General features: G+C 36.4%; 2 protein-coding genes across 2 annotated transcripts in view; both read right to left on the bottom strand.

The window, feature by feature from the left end:
* Positions 1-9,480, bottom strand: part of LOC126757502 (semaphorin-2A) — a 297,429-nt gene extending 287,949 nt beyond the window's left edge. Inside the window, exon 1 of the mRNA XM_050471467.1 lies at positions 9,435-9,480. The gene's annotated coding sequence lies outside the window, so the exon portion shown is untranslated. The remainder of the gene's footprint in view (positions 1-9,434) is intronic.
* On the bottom strand, positions 4,511-12,251 carry LOC126754452 (uncharacterized). Its single transcript, XM_050466417.1, is given in 3 exon segments — positions 4,511-4,605; positions 9,568-9,595; positions 11,667-12,251. Coding segments are annotated over 3 exon segments (708 nt in total).
* Between the last annotated feature and the right edge of the window lie 7,040 nt (positions 12,252-19,291).

Raw genomic sequence — 19,291 nt, 5'->3', positions numbered from 1 at the left:
AACTTATTATATATTTATTACTACTATATACAATAGAAGATAATGGGCTTCACAATAGTGTCGTAGAGTCAAAGAACCACTTTCGGTGACAGTCCCCACCCTTTGTCAATGGTTTTTCTACAACAGTATAAGAAAATAGAAGTCTTTATTGCTCTTTCTTAGATATTCGGCTTCCATGGAAGCTTCCTATTCAGGTTGAGTCCTAGATATTTCACTGTATCCGCCGGTTGCAGACAGATGTCTCCCAATTGCGGCAGCGAGATCTTAGATCTTCTATTAAATAAAACCAAGTCGGGTTTGCGGGTTGATGGCTAGACCACTTCTGATCTACCAATTTGTTACGACGCTGAGATACCCCTGCAGGTCGCTAACTACCAGGATTCATAAGAGGGGAGAGAACTCCACCTTGTGGGAGCGCGTGCGTCGCCCTATTCAGTTTCAATCACTTTGTCGTACAGAAGAGTGATAATGAGGTTTAAATTAACCTCAAGATCGTCCGAAGCAGTAACGACTGCTTCCGGAAGGACTTTTGAAAGCTCCCTTAATATCAAGGAAGGTCGCAACATCATTAACCCTAACGGCTTCCTCATGAAATGACACGATAGTATGCAGGGCAGTATCCACTGACTTGCCTTTACCATAAGCTACTGATAAATAGTCTCTAGGAATGCGCCTCTTTATGTACCAGTCCAACAGTCTCTCTACAAAGTTTTTAGTAAGAAGGAGGAAAAGCGCCTAAAGTCCTTTGCCATAACGTGGGAGCTCCTAGCAGTCTTCGGGATGAACGTAACTCTAACTCGTCTCCAGGTCCGGGATGTAACCCAGTCTAATGCCATTCACATAGATATGTGCCAACCAGATATCCCTCCAGAGGGCATATTGTTCGAGAAGTGAGCATCAAGAAGCATCTGAAGTGTATCTTAACTGCTTAGAGCCCACTTCCCATATGCGTTCTTAAGATAACCCGGGGAAACGTGATTATTTGCGAGAATACGACTGAACCTAGAGGACTCATGACATTGCCTACTAAAGCGTTTTGCTAATTTAAAAGTTCGAACACATAAGTTCTTCTTATGGCTTCACAAAGCTCTACATATAGCAGTCCACGTGCGATCTTCGTTCAGCCATCTAACATAACATAACGGCGCCCACGCTGTAAGATTGAGAATCTTACCGGATGCCAGCAGAAATTGTTTGGAAGAAGAAGAGGTGCAGACACTTCCTTCTTAATTACTGATTTAAAAGATTTGATACTGGATTTCTATTTATATGGCTATAGAACTACATATAGTGGTCAAAATTGAGATCCCTAGATCCGCCATCGAATCTAATATATCCTTACCTCATCTTCTTATATATTATATTACGATGCTGGAAAGCTGATCCATATATATGGGAAATAGGTTATGAGTTTGCAGTACAGGATATGTAGCTACAAGTATTTCGGTACATATTTGACTTGGAAAGGCTGACAGACGGATCAGAATGTTCCTTAGGATCAAAAAATTCATATTAAAGACTCCGAAAAAAAAGCACGGCTTCGTTTTACTCACACGATCTCTAAAAGACTGCAGGACGATACAACTTACTCGGATCACATGCGAGCCGGATAGGAATTAGAAATGACGATACATGCAGTAAGTGCAGGCAAGTAGGCATAAGAGAGACGCTGTGTTCCTGTCAAGTCTTATTTAGAACCTAAGTGGAATGCATAAAAATGCAAATATTTTGGTTCCACATGTCTAAAAATGGATTTTATACGCTAATTGCTTTATAATTAGTTGTCAGCAAATCAAAAAGCTGTAAATGGTGTGTAAAGATTAAGAAAAACTCCTTGGACAATTGGACAATATAACCTAGTTATTTCCAGTGGCCTTGACTCAAGCCCGCCAATTCCCACTAGTTAAAAGATTTTTCAAATGAAATTTCTATCAAAGGCAAACATTTTTTCCATATCGTCTAAATGTTAAACTACAATCAATAAAACACTCTGTTAACACACAATATTTCACTAAATTATATTATATATGTAATATGTATAAGTAAGTATAAACAACTCCATTATTAACAAATACTCGAGCAAAAATATTAACTTCAACACGCTGTAATCGCTAATCAACACAATAATTGCAAAAGTTTTCGTCAACTATAAATAATTAGTTACACACACACACACACACACAATGTCGCTGCCATAAACCACGAGCCACTCAGCCACAGACACAAACGACAAACCATAAACCGTCGAGGACAGCTGCTGAAAAGCCAAAAGTCTGCGCATAAATGTGTAAGTATGTAAGTTAGTAAGCAAGTAGTAGACCAGTCATAAACTCAAATATTTGTTAATTTCATTTGGCCCACTTTATTATCCGCTTTTTGTGGCAATAATCCGTGGTAAATCCAAACCACGCCACAGTAATTAAGCCAAACAAAACAAAACAAACGCGTCGGCATAAAGGGAAATGACAGTCGTTAAGCGAAATAAAGCGAATTACAGTGACGAATCAACGCCTTGGAATTAAAATTGAATGGCGGAATATCTCGCAAAGATAATTGTGGCACGTGAGTTGGCGGCACATACATAGGAGACACGCAACTTAAGTTACGTATAAATATTAGGCTCATCATGAAAAAGTTTTTTATGAACACTAACTGGTATTTTACGCTGATGAGGATAGTTACTGGGTTAGGACTACAAAGTAAAGATGGAATCATAGAATACCATAAAAATAGTTATTGAAATATTTACACTAGACTTTAAGATCGCTTTTACCATAGATTGTCAATTAAAGCGAGGGGGCGACTGTTATGATAAGTAGAATTACACTTTCCACGGCAGACGGTTCTACGTAAGCGGAGGGGAGTCGGATTTTTATCTACATAAACGTGAAATGACTCTCCGCATGATACTGGCCACCTCTTTGCATGCCCCACCAACTCCATTCATCTAACATCCCTCTCCGTTTGGTCCGACCCCGTCGAAACAGCACGTTTCTTGGGCCTTCCGTTAGATTACGTCGATGACAACATGGCTAACCCTTACCATCCCAAAGGGGACTAGGTCAAAAACTTTTTAGGTCTCCCTTTCAGATGATATTGTTGTTGTAGCTACAGAAAACATTCTTGAAGTAAGTTCAGGGAATGATGCCGAGTTGACAGTCTTTGACTGGATGAAAGTCCAGGTTCGTTCCGATTACTTGGACCCGACTGTCGTAGGAACGGATCATCATCGCCATCAGATGTTGTCATCGTCATGCCTCCGCATCATATAGCAGGATGGGAGTCATGAGAGACTTTATGGTTATTGAGACAAATATCAATTTCATTGGCGTACGCCAGCAGCTGTACACTTTTGCAGAATATTGTAACTTCTCTATTTAGCTCTGCAGATCATATAATTTTCTCCAGTAAAATACTAAAGAAACCCCACGATAGGGAGTCTCTCTTTCTGAAACCTTATTTTATAGAAAACGGCCCAGAGAGGTCCTAACCGATTCTGAGGGAGCTTTTAGTGTTGCTTTACGTCAGTTTAGTTGTCTTGTAAGGAAGGTATGAAGACAGTTGCTTTTTGGGCCGTCGAATACGGCTTTAAATCGTAGAAGTTCTTCTTTTCGCCGATCTTCTTTTCATGGATCTTTTTTAAGATTTAACGTACGACTTTCGACGTGAGCCCCGGTCTTTCTCTCTTGGGCTTCGAGCATTCATCCGATCATATCCTGCAAAGTAGCTGATGCTAATGCTAATTGTCCTTCGAAACTTGTTCATAGTCGAACAATGAGATATCAATTCCATCGTCATCAATTGAGGAATCGGGTTCGTAATCTTCTACTGTTACAATTCCCACGTAAATTTAGCGTGATCTGAGCATCAGCCACTAGATCGCCTCTTTGAGTCTTACAAGAGTATGCTCCGGTCTTGAAATTTTCCATTTTTCGAGCAGTACCCTTGTGGATCAACTTCTCAAGCTCTTCATAATCATGCATTTCGACTACTTATGCGTCTCGATTCAGTCTTGAACTTTCTGTATTTATTCTATCCTGCGAAATTCAAGCTCCCGGTTCATCGCAATATTGCGATTTCTCCAATACGATGCGGTAGTTCTCATCGTACCACATATTCTCTTTGAAAACCAACAGTTTCGCTAAATTAAATGATTTGGTTAATGTAATCCGATAATAGTTCTTTGAAAAAGTTCTCTGATAAGGCATTTAACAATATTCAGAATTAACTTCCTTATTTCTTTTTTGTTTGGTTATTCCAAAAGCTGAATATACATCAGCAATCCTCGTGACATTTGAAGAGCTTAAGACAAGTATTCAGGCCGAAACCATCGTTAAACAAAACGAGGGCCCTTTAGTTCTGGAAAAACCTTATATAGAGTCCTCTGAGAATCTATCATACTATATTTTTGCTTCAGTTTTATCCAAAAGACTATGCTATAAATTATTTTAAATATTTATCTGCGATTTGACGTTATATTAATCAGATTTATTATCAGGTGAGCCCAAGTTTAGATTTCTTTATGAAACAACTTTTTTATATTTGAATAAATTAACTGTTATTGCACATCGCTGACCAGATACTTTATTGTTTCTTGGAAGATAACTTTTTATGGCTCAAATAATATTTGAATGAATAAAACCCTTTTGTAAAATTATTAAGTTACGGCCGATCAAAAGTCTAGAACGGTAAATATTGAACAATTTAATGGTCAACCGATATGAAAAAATCGTGCAAAACTTATCAGAAAGTGTAAAGCCTACTCAAACATGAGAAGCCCTCCAGTTGTAGGATAACTTCAAGACTTACTTTCTTAACCACTAAGAAGGGAAGCTCAACCAAAGATATTTATATATAATAAAAAAAATTCTGGTCAGTTACGAAAGTTCTTATTCTGCAAATAATTGTACTAAAGCCGGACTAAGCTAACCCTCTAAAAACACACCAGAAAATTTGGAAGCAAAAATAAATCACTGAGCACAAATAATGGCACTCAGTAGTAATAAAAGAGGCTAAAAGCAGACATATATCTATGAGTATATGTACTACTTAGATACAGTTAATACTTATTACAGCCCAAAAATTGCCGCAATAAAAGCAGAATTAGCCATTTTGCTGATTTTCTACTACAATGCATTTGAATTTCGCTCTGTTGTTTCACAAATGCCAAAGCATTTTTCCATTTGCTATGCGTTAGCATTTCCTTTGGCAAATTTTATCGTCTGCTGTCGCGACATCAATCATGCATTTGACTGCACTAAAGGGAGCCATTACACAGGCGGCATGCAACAATTTCCTCCACACACGGACACACAAACACAGCGCATTGTTGTTGTACGCAGAGATATACATGCGCTGCCCGCGGCATCTTAGATTTATGCGCGCCGATAATTAGCGATAAATCAAGTGGTAATTTGGTGTAAATGAATAAATAGCCATTCTGATTGTCAATTTGCCACTGGCGCATTTCGAATCACACACAATGCATTGCTGCGAATGCGACACTGCTTTGGCAATTACGGAGTTCAAAATGTGTGAGCAATTCACTGTTAGCTCCGCTACTCGTAGTGCATATGTGGCGTCCAGTGCTGAGCTTTGGAAAACCTTCCTTAGAAAGTTAGACTAGCGGCGAAGTATTGAGTACTGCTTGATTTGTGAAATACTGGTCTTTCTTGCCGGCACAAGGTGGGAATAGTTTGTTTGTTGTGTGTTGTTTGCGCAGAAGCGCTCTTGTACTGTTGATTTTACAGCGGATATGTTAATGAAATGCTAATAACAGTTCGTTTGTTTCCATATTAACATTCTTGATGTTAACAGCTAACATTGCTGTTGTTAGCAGCACAGCATCACTGCTATAGCAAATCTGCTGGAAAACTGTTTTTACACATAATAATATTAATTCTCCTCTGTTACATCATTAACATAGTGGCTGCTAACTAAATTTAACCGGTTTCGTTAATGTCCGTTTGTTAGAGATATGTTATATTGAAATGAAATAGTGAATTTATTTTTATAAATTATTTGACTGTATATATCATGATATTAGTTATAGGGGACTAAGTCAAGTTTTCCCCCGATTTTATGTATTTCGGACACAAAGAAACACCGTTAATAGAAAAAAACGAAGATTTTTATTAATATAACCCACATGTTGGCAAATATATGGGTTATAAAATCAGTCGGAAGTTCGAAAATCTTTTAATTAGGTACATATATGGCGACTAAGGGAAGTATTGACACGATTCAGCCACTTTATTTTGATATAACATATAGATCAGAAAGATATTCTTTACGAAATTTATTTATATCACACATTGTCCGATATTTTTGGTCATTCAGTTTATGCACTGGGGTCCCATTTTCAGTATCTGCTTAAACAGTTACGGTATGACTTTGAATTTTTAGATATATTGATCGGTTTTTGATTTGTAAACTGGAAAATAAAATACTCAGAAGGAGTTTAGTAGTAGTTAAGTTATGTTATATGGGTAGGCGTTGTTATAATACGGCTTAGCCCATTTTCGTACTTTAATATGTGACTAATGCCCAGAGCATACTAAAATTATGGAGGATAAACTTCTCCAGCCTGCTGAATGGCAGTGAAAGCATAACACCAGGAGTTGGTGGTTTTGAAAACAAAAAAGCGACGGGAGACGATGGATTACCGGCCGAGCTATTCGAACACGACGGCGAAGAACTGATAAGGAGCATGCATCAGCTTCTTTGCGGAATATGGTCGGACAAAAACATGAGCTACGATTGAAATTTTAGTGTATTCTGTCCAATCCACAAAAAGGGAGGTCCCACAATCTGCGCCAACTACCGTGGGATAAGCCTCCTCAACATCGCATATAAGGTTCAATCGAGCGTATTGTGTGAAAGATTAAAGCCCACCGTCAACAAACTGATTGGACCTTTTCAGTGTGGCTTTAGACGTGGAAAATTAACAACTGACCAGATATTCACCATGTACCAAATTTTGGAAAAGGCCTCTTCGTCGATTTCACCGCCGCACGAAAATGAGCTGCCTTTATGCCGCTACGTCTGAATTTGGTATCCCCGAAAAACTAATACGTCTATGTAAACTGACGTTGAGCAATATCAAAAGCTCCGTCAGGATCAGGATACCAAACGAGGTTTCAGACAAGGCGATATCCGTTCGTGCGGCTTCTTCAAACTTCTCTAGGAGAAAATAATTCGAGCTGCGGAGCTGAATCGAGAAGGCACAATCTTTTATAAGAGTGTACAGCTGCTGCTATCTACGATATAGATACCTTTGGCCTCAACCGCCACGCCGTTAGTTCTGCTTTCTCCAGAATGAATAAGAAAGCGAAGCAAATGAGTCTGGTAGTGAACGATGGCAAGACGAAATATCTCCTCTCATCATATAAAAAGTCGTCGCACTGGCGACTAGGCTCCCACATCATTGTTGACAGTCATAAGTCGTCGAAGTAGTCGATAATTTCGTCTGTCTTGGAAACTGTGTTAATAGCAACAACAATGTCAGCCTCGATGTCCAACTTGCCAACAGGTGCTACTTCGGACTGAGTAGGCAATTGAGAAGTAAAGTACATTTTTGCTGTCTTCAGACATTATTTTCAATAAGGCAGAGGTTAAAAAAAGTATTCCTCAACAATTTTTTTGTATTAGGCCAGCGATAGACAAATGTACTATGAGCCACACAGCATAATAGTAGACTAAAGAGAGATGTCACAAATAAAGGTTATTGAAATACATACATAAATTTGTACTTACATAACACTATATTTAAACGGTACTCTACGTAAGTGAAACACTATTAAGAAAATCAATGTTTGAAAAACGAATAATTTGCATAAACGCACGTCGAAATCAAATCGGCCACTTCTAATGGTCGAAAATCTAATTTTCTTAATGTAAAAATCACCTTAATAAACCACCATTGCAAGATACCTTTACACAAGAAATTTATGCGGGTTAAATCTCCAAGCACAGGCATGCAGCTCTGCACCACAGCGGCCATTACTTTCATATTCACATGCCAGGTGTAATTCAATTCCGAGGAAACATTAAAGTAACCATCCGAAAGCACACCACTATGGCGGACAGCCATAGGCTCAACATTTTTATAACGAACATAAAAATCAATAATTTATTTGCTGGTCGGGGAATATACTTTCTATTTCGAAATGATACGTAAGCAGCAAACAAAACCCAGAAATGAAGCAAAAAACAAAATGAAGTGCCAAAAAACGGTGGATGCCAAAGCGAGAAAAGCGAAAATCTTGTAAATTTCAGCGCACGAGTTTCATAATTTATATAATATTATATGATGCGAGAAAGTGGTAATGCCTAAAAGCATACTTTGCTTTTTAACCCGTCACAATATGTGTGCCCTCCCCGCTTCAGCCAAATGCTGTCGGCAGGAAGCGGCGTGTTACGAACGGTTGCTTAGAGACTGTGCACGATTCGTTGGTTACAACATTACTTTAGACGAATTTCGCTGTGCGCAAAAGAAAATATAAAATATAAAAAATTTTACACTTGGCTAATTCCGTTGGGCTGCGGAAGCGCAACGCTTTGAAAGTGTCGACGGCAATCGAGCTTGGCGTTGTCGTTCAACAAATGCGTTTCCTACGACGAACGTGCGATGAAGGAAAGCTAGAAAGTACAGCAACATTTTGATGCCTTTGCTTGACTTGTGGTATTAAATAATATGTAGCCTACTTTTGTGATTAGCCATGCAAGACCGGGCTATTAAAGCTTGAAGTAGGCTGATGCTACGAATTTCACTTAAAATAAATTTACGAGAGCCACAATGACCTGTGACTACAACACTCGAAAGTGAGAAAAAGTGAAGCATACCTTTGCGGTTGATGCCTAGGAATGCAAAAAAATTATTATTTTTGTTCAAAATTAGAGTAGAGTATGAGAAAATACATAATAAAAAATGAGCCGACCTTTCGTTTTGTAGACGCTTCTATTTTTAGTTATTTAAAATAATATACGAGCGCTATGTCTTTCACGTAAATAACCTTTTTATGGTCTTAAAGAAAAACCTCGCTTAATTTTCCTGTAACCAAGCCAAGGAACCCCTGGAAGTTCTGCAGAAAACACAAACCCAAATTTTGTATTTTTTCCTTTCTCAATTTTATTGTCGCCTAACGTGCTCTTATTACTACATAAAATAGCAGTCCGCTGCAAATCTAAGTAAAAAAGGACTCAAGTGATGGAAAGCAAGAAAAACAAAGAAAGAAGACTGTCGAAAATAAATAATGAAGGTGAAAATTTTAGCTGAAAAGGTGCTAAAAATATAAGACGCCAAATATGTGCAAACAAATTTAGGGCATATCTGCTGTAAATTGTCGAATTGTCTCATTCACCTTATAAATATGTATCCCTTAAATTATTAATTCTTTTATTATTTTGCTTGGGTATTAAATAAATAATTTAACCTTTTAATCCTTTTAAAGAGTTTAAAAAGTAATAAACCGACTTTGTCTGCAAATAATTATGGTCCCCAGCTAAGTACATTAAAGCCAATCTTGATTATATTATCAACGTCAATGAAATTTTGATTTAGCTTACGAATGGGTGCGGCCAGATTGGAGGATTTCTGAAAAGAGAATAAGAAAGCAATAATTAAAAAGTATATATATTTAAAATATATTGTTGAAACTGAAACATATTTAAACGATCTTCTATAAATAAAATGTTAAAAATATGTTATCGATTCTAAATAATAAAAATCGATTTAACGAAAGCAAAATAGTTTTATAGTGGTCAAAAGCGAAGAGTTTTGAAGATATATTAATTTAAACATATTTCACTGTAAACGGTACGTTATTTATTACTGATAACAAAAATCGACTATCGATAACAGAAATAAAACATTATCGCTGATAAAATTATATTATAAATAAATGTATATAAAGTTAAACTTAAATACTTCTTATAATGCATAAATAAGTAAACCATAAAGAATTCTTACTGTAAATAATATGTTATCGATTACCGATAATAAATGTCAGCTATTGATAGCATAACTTGAAACAATATTAATAATAAAAATTTGATATAAATAAATAAATAGAAACATGAACTTAAAAAGCTCTTACTGTAAATAATATGTTAACGATTACCGATAAAAAAAATCAACTTTCGATACAAGAATATAATATAAAAAATATAAAGGAATATAAAGTTTCCTTCTCGCTGTAAATAATATGTTATCGATTACCGATAACAAAAGTCAAATAACGATAACGGAAATTAAAAATTATCGATAACAAAAATCTGTTAGTGAAATAGTTTTTTATGAAAAATAATTATATATATATCAAAAATATGAGCTGTACACGAATATGTAAACTTAAAGATTTCTCAATTTACTGTTTCATGGTTTGTCGATAAAAAACTAAATTGTCAACAGTATAAATTAAAAATTATCGCTAATACAAATCGAATTTTCGAATTTGGTTTTTGGGAAGAATGATTTTATGCGGTCAAATAATGTTAACGAAAAAATAAACATAAATGCTTCTTAGTTTCTAATAAAACTCGATTTATCGATTTTATTTTTTTGAAAAAAGTAGTTTTATAGTGGTCAAATAATGTTATCGTGCACGAAAATATAAACATAAACCATTTTTACTATAGAAAATACGTTATCGGTTATCGATAACAAAAATCAGTTATTGATAACAGAAGTTGAAAATTATCGTTAATAATAATCGTTTTACCGAACTTGGTTGTGTTTTATGCAAACACATAAAATTCGTTCATTTAAAATAAATTTTTTTAATTCTGTCTTCAAGAGCTCATGACAAAAATCGATTCGAAATTTCATCGATATCGATAATACAATTTTTTTAAAAGCACTAAAATGCATATGTTTAAGCTTACAGTCATGCATCATTTAAAAATAAAAAAAATCGATGTACAAATCAAAAAAATAAATAATATCGATTTTCGATAGAAAACCCCATTACAATAATATTTTTTAGCATATGACATGTAAAAGTAGTTCCTGTTAAAATATACCAGCTAAATGTACGAAGGTTGTTGATATGGTTAAACAAATGATTAAAATATATTCTAAAAATATTTCCAATTATCAATCAAAAAATCGATAACGATAACAAAAATAACTTGATATATGAGATTACAAATTAAAAATCAGGGAAAAACTATTTTATGCAAAAAGTTGAAATTAAATTAAACAAAAAAAATATTGAGAAAGCCTACCGATATATCACATGGTAGCCAGAGGTTTGAAAAATCGATGCTTATGTGTGTTTGTATTGGAAATAAAAAATTAAAAGTATATATGTATATATATAAACTTCAGTCTAACAAAGTAAGTTATTGTAACTAACGAAAAATTACAACAAATGAAATCGATAAAATTTGAAGTTATAAATCGATAAGCAATCGATAGACAATTCATAACAAATCGATATTTTATCGATTTATAATCATTAAAAATCCATATCGGTGAATATCAGCAACAAACGAATACAAAATCTATATGGTTTTGCTATGTTGCTAATGTCAAAACTTAAACAATTTTGTGAACCTTGCCCATAAAATGGAGTAATACGAGTACACATTTTTAAATTGGAACGAGATTGCACCGGCCAAGCTGAACCTGTCAACAAATTCTACACCCTCCAAAATTCACTCACCCTCGTTTTCTGCAACAAGCTGCCGAACTCCTCGCTGCGCACGGTACGATACAGCTGTGAAAATTCGCCGCCCGCCTGCACTTTGCGCGCCATTAAGCTGGCGATACGTGCCCGCGGCAACTCACGCACCACATCGCCGAGAAAATCGGACACCGTACGCTGAACCATCATATTCACCGGCACCTTCGATGGTATATTGAAGGCACGCAGTTGATTTGGTATGCGATCGATGATGGTGGTAACATCGAAACTGCCAGCATCGCGTCGCATTAAGCTGAGAAGCTCTGCAAAGTCACTGGTATTGCGTATCTGCTGCCAAGTGGCGGAAAATTCCGGGCTGCGTATAAATGCCAAAGCGCTGCGAAAACGCGCATCGACAATGTAATGACGAGCGGCAATATAACCGATGCGGCGACGTGGTATCAGCGCCTGGAAATCACGCAGATCGGATTGCAAATCGGTGCTAGCGGTATTAACGGTAGAGCTGGCCGCCGCCGCTGTGTTGGAGGGCGCTGCAGCGCGCGTGAGGGTAGCCAAGCCGAGTATGGCAAGGCTAACTGTTGCTACGAAAGCGCTGAAGTGCATGTTTATTAAAGGTTGAAGTGCTGAGGACTGTGCAGATTTGTGCTAACTGACGGATCTGCGGTTTGGGCGCGTTTTAAATGTGAAAGTAAGCAGTTCTGCGGTTTTTATTTGAAAAATGGCGCGTTTAAGTGGCGAAATTTTAATGTAGCAAAGCAATTTTTTGTAATAATAGTAATACATTGTCAATTAGTGAAACTATTTTTTTGGGCTTTTTATTTATTTATGTTAATAGTTTTTTGTTGTTGGTAGGTCGCGTGTTACCTTTGAACACTTGGGTTATGATGCTAATTTTTTGTGCAAACAAATTGAGCCAAATCGGCGTTAAGCTCAATTTGTGTTGTTATTTTATGCAAATTAAAATTTTTATTTACTTACAAATTTAAAGAGTCGTCTAACAGTGACTTTAAAATCTGTTGGCAGTACTAACACTTAAATAAGGTGGAAAAAAATTTTCTAAAAATTGCTTTAAAATATGTTTGAGTGGCTTAATTTGCAGAAAATTGAAAAGTGTAGTCTAAAAATTATCTAAAATTCTCCTTAAAATATCAAAACATGCTGAAAAGTGTTAACTTTCGCTTTTGCAATTTTTTCATACAAAATATTTTTTTTTTAAATTTTTTTAATAATTTTTTTAAATAATTTTAATTTATAATTTTTTTTTAATAATTTTTTTTTTTAATTTTTTTTTATATTTTATTTATTTTCAAAGTGACTTTTCACTCTCTCTTGGATCGTTAAAGCAATTATTCACATGACTTCGTATAAGTATGGTATTTCAATAGAATGGCTGAAATAAGTTAAAAAAAAGATTTAGCAAAAATATGTCGGCGCTCAAAAATGAAGCAAATATAGTGAAAGAGCAGTATTGATTTCGAAATATAACAATACCCTTCAAAAATAAAAAAGTTTCCATATAAAAGCTTGATTTTGATCAGTCAGTTTGTATGGTAGCAATATGTTATAGTAATCCGAGTGACTTAAAAAATAATCCATGCCAAAGTTTGTGAAGATATCTTGTCATATAAGGTAGGTTTCCATAATAGAACTTTATTTTGGTTCAGTAGATTTGTATGGCAGCCATATGATATAGTGGTCCGATATCGGCGTTTCCAGCAAATCGGCAGCCTCTTGACGAGAAACGGACGTATGCAAAATTTCAGAACGATAACTCAAAAACAGACGGACAAATAGACGGATGGTCATGACTTAATCGGCTCAGCTCATCACGCTGATCATTTATATAATAAAAATATTTTATAAAGTCCCTGACGCTTCATCTTCTTGTTACAAACTTCCCGGCAAACTTAATATACTTTGTTCAGGGTATAAAAATATTGCTTGCATAGCAAAATATTTAAAAAAAATTAAAAAAAAAAAAACAAAAAAATCACTTGCCACATGCCAGCCGTTGCAACAAACGAGCAAACAAGTAATTTCGCCGCACAACTAGGTAGACAAATTGGTTGCAGCACAAATGCATACAAGCTCTTTACTGAAGCAGATGCCATACTCACCCACACCCAGCCAAAAGTATTTTTATTTGACTACAAATTGGCGCTGTCAAACAAGCAGTCAGCGACGGCACCTAAACCAAACGGTCGCCTCAATCGGCCCAAAAACACTTTCTATGGCACTCATAGTTACAATTTTTGTGTGGCGTGGCCCAATATCATTGAGTAGCCAAAAAGTAAATATGAAGCAAAAATAGCAATCGCACACATTTAGCCAACTGCCACAGACGAAAAAAGGCGCAAATAAATCGAACACACAGTGCTAACGTACAAAGTATGTGTGCGTTTGTAAGTATACCACATATGTACGTGGATATATGTATATGTGTGTGTACTCTGCGCAAATGGGCAGTCAGCCAAGCAGCGAAAGTGATTTCAGCGCAGACAGTTACTAATTGAACGTGAAAAGAGGCGCGAATGTAGCGAAAACGTCAAAAAAACCTGACAGTTTTCTCCTCTTAATTGTTTAATAAGTGATTTGTTTGCTCACATTTTGGTAGTGAATTAGATATTCTTTGTAAAAATGTTGTGTGTTATTCACAAAAGTATTTGCAAATCATATTTAATAGAAATAAATTACTATTATAATGAATTCCATGTTCTATTTATGAAGGTCCAACGATTGCGTGCCAAATTTTGTTCAGCGATGAGCCATATTCTTAGCTCAATTGGCTAAAGAGCAACAGAACGGGATTCAAGAGCAGCCATTTCATACAGAAAAAACAACGGTTTGGTGTGGTTTGTGGATCGGTGAAATCATCGGTCCATATTTCTTCAAAAATGATGCCGCCGAGAACGTAACCGTCCATGGCGACCGTTATCGTGCCATGACAACCGACTATTTGATGACTGAAATTGAAGCTCGTGATCTCGGCGTCATTTCAATAAGACGGCGCCGCTTCCCACACATCGCATCATTCAATGGATTCATGGAGAGAACACTTCGGTGAGCAGATAATTGTGATATCACACCGTTAGACTTTTTCCTGTAGACATATGTAAAGTCTAAAGTCTATGCGAACAATGCCGCTGCGATTCAGGCCTTGGATCAAAAAACCACACGAGTCATTCGCCAGTTACTAGCCGAAATGCTCGAGTGAGTCATCGAAAATTGGACTGAACGGATGAAACGTCGGAAACGTAGCCGCGTCCAACATTTGAAAGAGATAACCTTAAAAAAATAAATTCAAAAAAATTTTTTTTTTTTTTTGAATGATAATAAACATTCCCCACTAAATTTGAAGTTTTTGTTTTTTTTTTAGTAGGGAACCCAGAAATGCAGGGTGATCCATGATAATTACAATTAGACTTTCTGCCCACGTCCGAAAAGCATCGAGTATACAGGGTGGGACATTTTTTTGCTGATGTGTTGGCTTGGCGCAAATTTCAAATTAACAACTGGCTTTAAAAGTTACTAAATTTCACATATTTATTTAAAAAAAAATTTCATTACAACAAAATTGAAATGGTAATTTTTGTTGGCCGCAGTTTTCAGCTGTGTCACTTTCAGCTTTGCCATGACTCATTCGAGCATTTCTAGTGGGGTCTTCTTTTTGCATTTTCAATGAAAATTTTTCCATACCAGTAGTAACGTATGTATATGTTTTTAGTACAAATAGAAAGAAGAGATTTCAGCAATCCAAAAACCTACTCACGTACAAAAAAAGTTTGAAATTTGGACGGAGATTATTTTTTTTCAACAAATTTCGTGAACGAGATAAAAATAAAGGCTCAAAAACTGGCTTATGTGAATTTCTCATATAATTTTTGAGGTTATGTGAAAAAAGTCGTTTACAAAAGTTATAGATTTTTTCATTACCTGCAACATTGCTTTATAACTTTTTTTCATAAGAACCGTAGTTTTGACGGAAATAGAGATAAACTGGTTTGAACTCTTAAAATTCATAAAAATAATAATATTTCAAGAATCCGAAACTGGAGGGTCATAAACTGATTAAATGTTCGCCAAAGAAGACGATTTTGTATATTTACGCCACGAAAGAAATGGTTCTTAGTTTAACACAATTGAACGACTATTCTCAAAGTAAGGCGTCAGTATTTCGCCGCGTTATTTCAATATGAGGCGATCCATTCTTAGTATTACATTGAATCAAGATTCCCGTCATGTCATGTATCATCACTACAGTCTGTCAGAAAATGTTAAAATTGTGCTAAGTTGATGTTCCGGACGGACGGACCGAACCGGACGAACCGAAACAGAACAAATAGTTTTTCGGCAAAATCAATTTATTTTATTCAAAAGTCGTTTCCAGCTTTTTGCACGGTCCAAAGGCATGTCGAACGAGTGTTTTAGCTCGTTGGCCGGTTGGCCGCCAGTATGCCGGTGCAAGCCTTTTGAATGGCCTCTACGTCTGCATAACGCTTTTCTTTTGTGGGCAAATGCATTTTTCCGAAAAGAAAGAAGTCGCACGGTGCCATATCAGGTGAATACGGGGAGTGGTTAATGGTTGAAATGTGATTGTCAAATAGTCGGCAACAAGTGTCCATCAAGAGTTGGATTCTGAGCAATTTTTGGTCTTCAGTCAATGTGTGCGAAACAAACCGTGCATACACCTTTCGTAAGCCCAAATGTTCGGTCAAAATGCCAAGTCAATTTTTTGGAGATGTTCAATTCCACTTCAATGAATTTCAATGATGATTTCGACAAACAATAAAAAAATATTTCCTGCACATCCCTAAATACAGACGCCATAACTTTCCTAGCAGACTTTTGGCGTATTTTCACGCTTTGTGAAGGCCACCCGGATGACTGTCGATTGAACTTCGGTGTGAAATATCGGATCCATGTAAAGCTAAGTTTTTTCTTCAACTGTATTTTTCCCTCAAAAGCAGTGTTTTATCAACACGCGGAATTTCTTTTTATCCATTTTCTCACAATAACAGAAGTTACTTCACTCAAAATGATATAATTCGGAAACTAGCGATCCGACAGCTGCCAAATTTATACACGCAGCTTTTGAAGGTTAAGGCTAACTAAGAATCATATTAATTCTAGTAGTTCCATCCACAAGTATGTGTCAGGCCGGAGACTTTTCAATAACCTATTATTTATATAATTGAATAGATTTTAGAGAAAAGTGGTTAGATCTCGTATATGAAACTGCAAATGAATGCTTCTCAAAACAAAGTTAACTATGTAAGAAATAGAAGCCCGTAATTATATTAGTTAGCAAATTTGAAACTCTGATTTTTTTAATCATCCTAAACAAGTCATTACAATAGTCGAAACATTCAGAGCTCTTCACCATTTGATTTCTTCAAAAGTCACTAACAAAAAATTACAGTAAAACAAAACTTTACCACTTCGCCTCTGCTGCCTTGCGTATTATAGAGATAATCACCATAATAAATACGAAACAATTGTGTAAATGAATGCAATTATTGCGCAATAAACTATACTCGCGCCTACAACAACGCATAAAAACTGCGAACAGCAGGCGGCACTCATAACGCACACACACACAATCACAGAAATATAATATTATGCATGCAAAAGCCACACAAACGCAAATGTAACTGCATAATGGCGCCCAAAAGTATGCTGCACTTACTCACACTTGAGCAACAAATAAAAAATGGCAGCGTTGAAGGATGCAGCGACAAGCCAAACTGCGAAAGTTGGAAGTGTCAGTTAAAGTGAATAAATATACACAAATGTATATAAACATAACTGCATTAGTGTGTGTGTGTGTGAGTGCTGGCGTTGGCGTGCCAATGTTGGCTGCCGCAATTATTCTTAATTTCCGCATATGAAAAATGATCTCGTTAACAATTGTATAACGGCATAAAAACGCACACAAATGCATATAAATATATAGTTTGATATATATGTATATGCTCACATTTATGTATCGATGTGTATGTGAGAGTCAACGCGCTGTCGCCTAAAAGTCTGTTTCGGGTTGTGTTTTAAAATAATGAGCGCGCCTTGCCCGGATGCTGCGAAGCGTTAAGTAGTAGATGCTGGCATAATGCTGCGAAAATAAGCAGAGGAAAGCGCAATATATATGTGAGTGTGCATGTGTGTGCGATATGATGGAGAATGTGCAAGTTGGTGCAACGAAAATTAATTTGAAATTGATATTACAGTTGATGTTCATTTGCAGTCGCACTGCACCGGAGTCTTTCATATTCATTTATATATGCATATAAATATACTCAATATACATATTTACATCTATATAAATATATGTACATACACTCATATCAATTTCTTGCTTTTAAGTTTCGCTGTCTTTGCCAACTCGCCTCGTTTCGTATTGGTAATAACTCATTTTCTTGGCTCGCTGTGAGACACCCACACCATTTGTCATCGCTCTCTTTATTGAGTAGGCCGTTGAAGTTGTTATTGTACTTCTTAAGCAGCAATTTGTATTTTTTGTGTATATGTGTTTTTATAAGATTTTTCGACAGCAGTATTTTCAGCACAGACTTATCGCATTTCTCAAAGGAAGAAAAAGTATCTACATGTTGTTAGGGTTTGTTCTGCTTTAATTTCCAAAATTATAGTTTCTTCGAAAATGTTGTGGAAGGGTGTTTTACATGGCAAATTTTATGTTTTTATAAGACAGAAGTATTACAATTGGATGCATATGTTTTGTAGTTAGTCCAAATCGTTGAAATTTATTTATGGTAAGTTATAGGCCAAACAATTGGTTCAACCAAAATGTGGCTAGATGAGTGCTATCCGGACTTTGCCCACACTAATGAACCATTCAGTGGTAGCTTTCGAAATTTATGACCATATAGATCACCTAAGAGGACGAACCCAGTGGAAATTAGGCCCTTCAGAACGAAAATGTCCAACAAATCCACAAGATAATTTTTGATTAAATGAAAATGTATTCTAAATATCTCACGACCTCCAGATTCCAGCTACCCCCCCACTTTTCGTCAGCGCTTCTTTGGATTCTTTTGTTAACAATAGCAGAATCTGTATTGTGGATCGTTTCTTCTTCTCACCATATTCCACCGCGGGGCCCTTGAAGGCCCTGGCGATTCTCTATCCCTCAGTTGGCAAATTGGGGTTGCAGGTTCTGAAAAGCTGCCTTATCTGATTCGGTTGCGAAGGCGTGGCTACGATCTATACTCTTTCTCTTGGTCGGGATTTCATATACTTCATGTCCACCTCTACTAGTCTGGCTCTTCTCCAACCTTGGCTATTGTGGCCTTATGTAGCTGTGCCGATCACTCGCCATTACAGCTTATCATCTTTATTTGGCCTGGTACCATCCGACATCTGTGCATCAATCCATCCACAGTCGTCAGCGTAGCTTGCACCATTAGGCTCTGGGAATTCTTCCTTCGGGATCTTCCTCATATATGATAAAGCGGTTCCGGACCACATTAGCAAATAATTTTGCTGTTATGACGACCTTAATTGTCGGTCTTTTAGCTAATGGTTTAGGTTCTTTAGCTGACCTCTGTTATTTGGCTGCTACTATTCGCGACTTGAGCCTAAAATTTGGCAAGACTGCTCTTGCGCATTTAACGGCTTCCTGGAGTACT

This window comes from Bactrocera neohumeralis, chromosome 4 (genome assembly GCF_024586455.1).
Source record: "Bactrocera neohumeralis isolate Rockhampton chromosome 4, APGP_CSIRO_Bneo_wtdbg2-racon-allhic-juicebox.fasta_v2, whole genome shotgun sequence".
In the NCBI taxonomy this organism is placed as follows: Eukaryota; Metazoa; Arthropoda; class Insecta; order Diptera; family Tephritidae; genus Bactrocera; species Bactrocera neohumeralis.
This window is presented reverse-complemented; position numbering and strand designations above follow the sequence as displayed.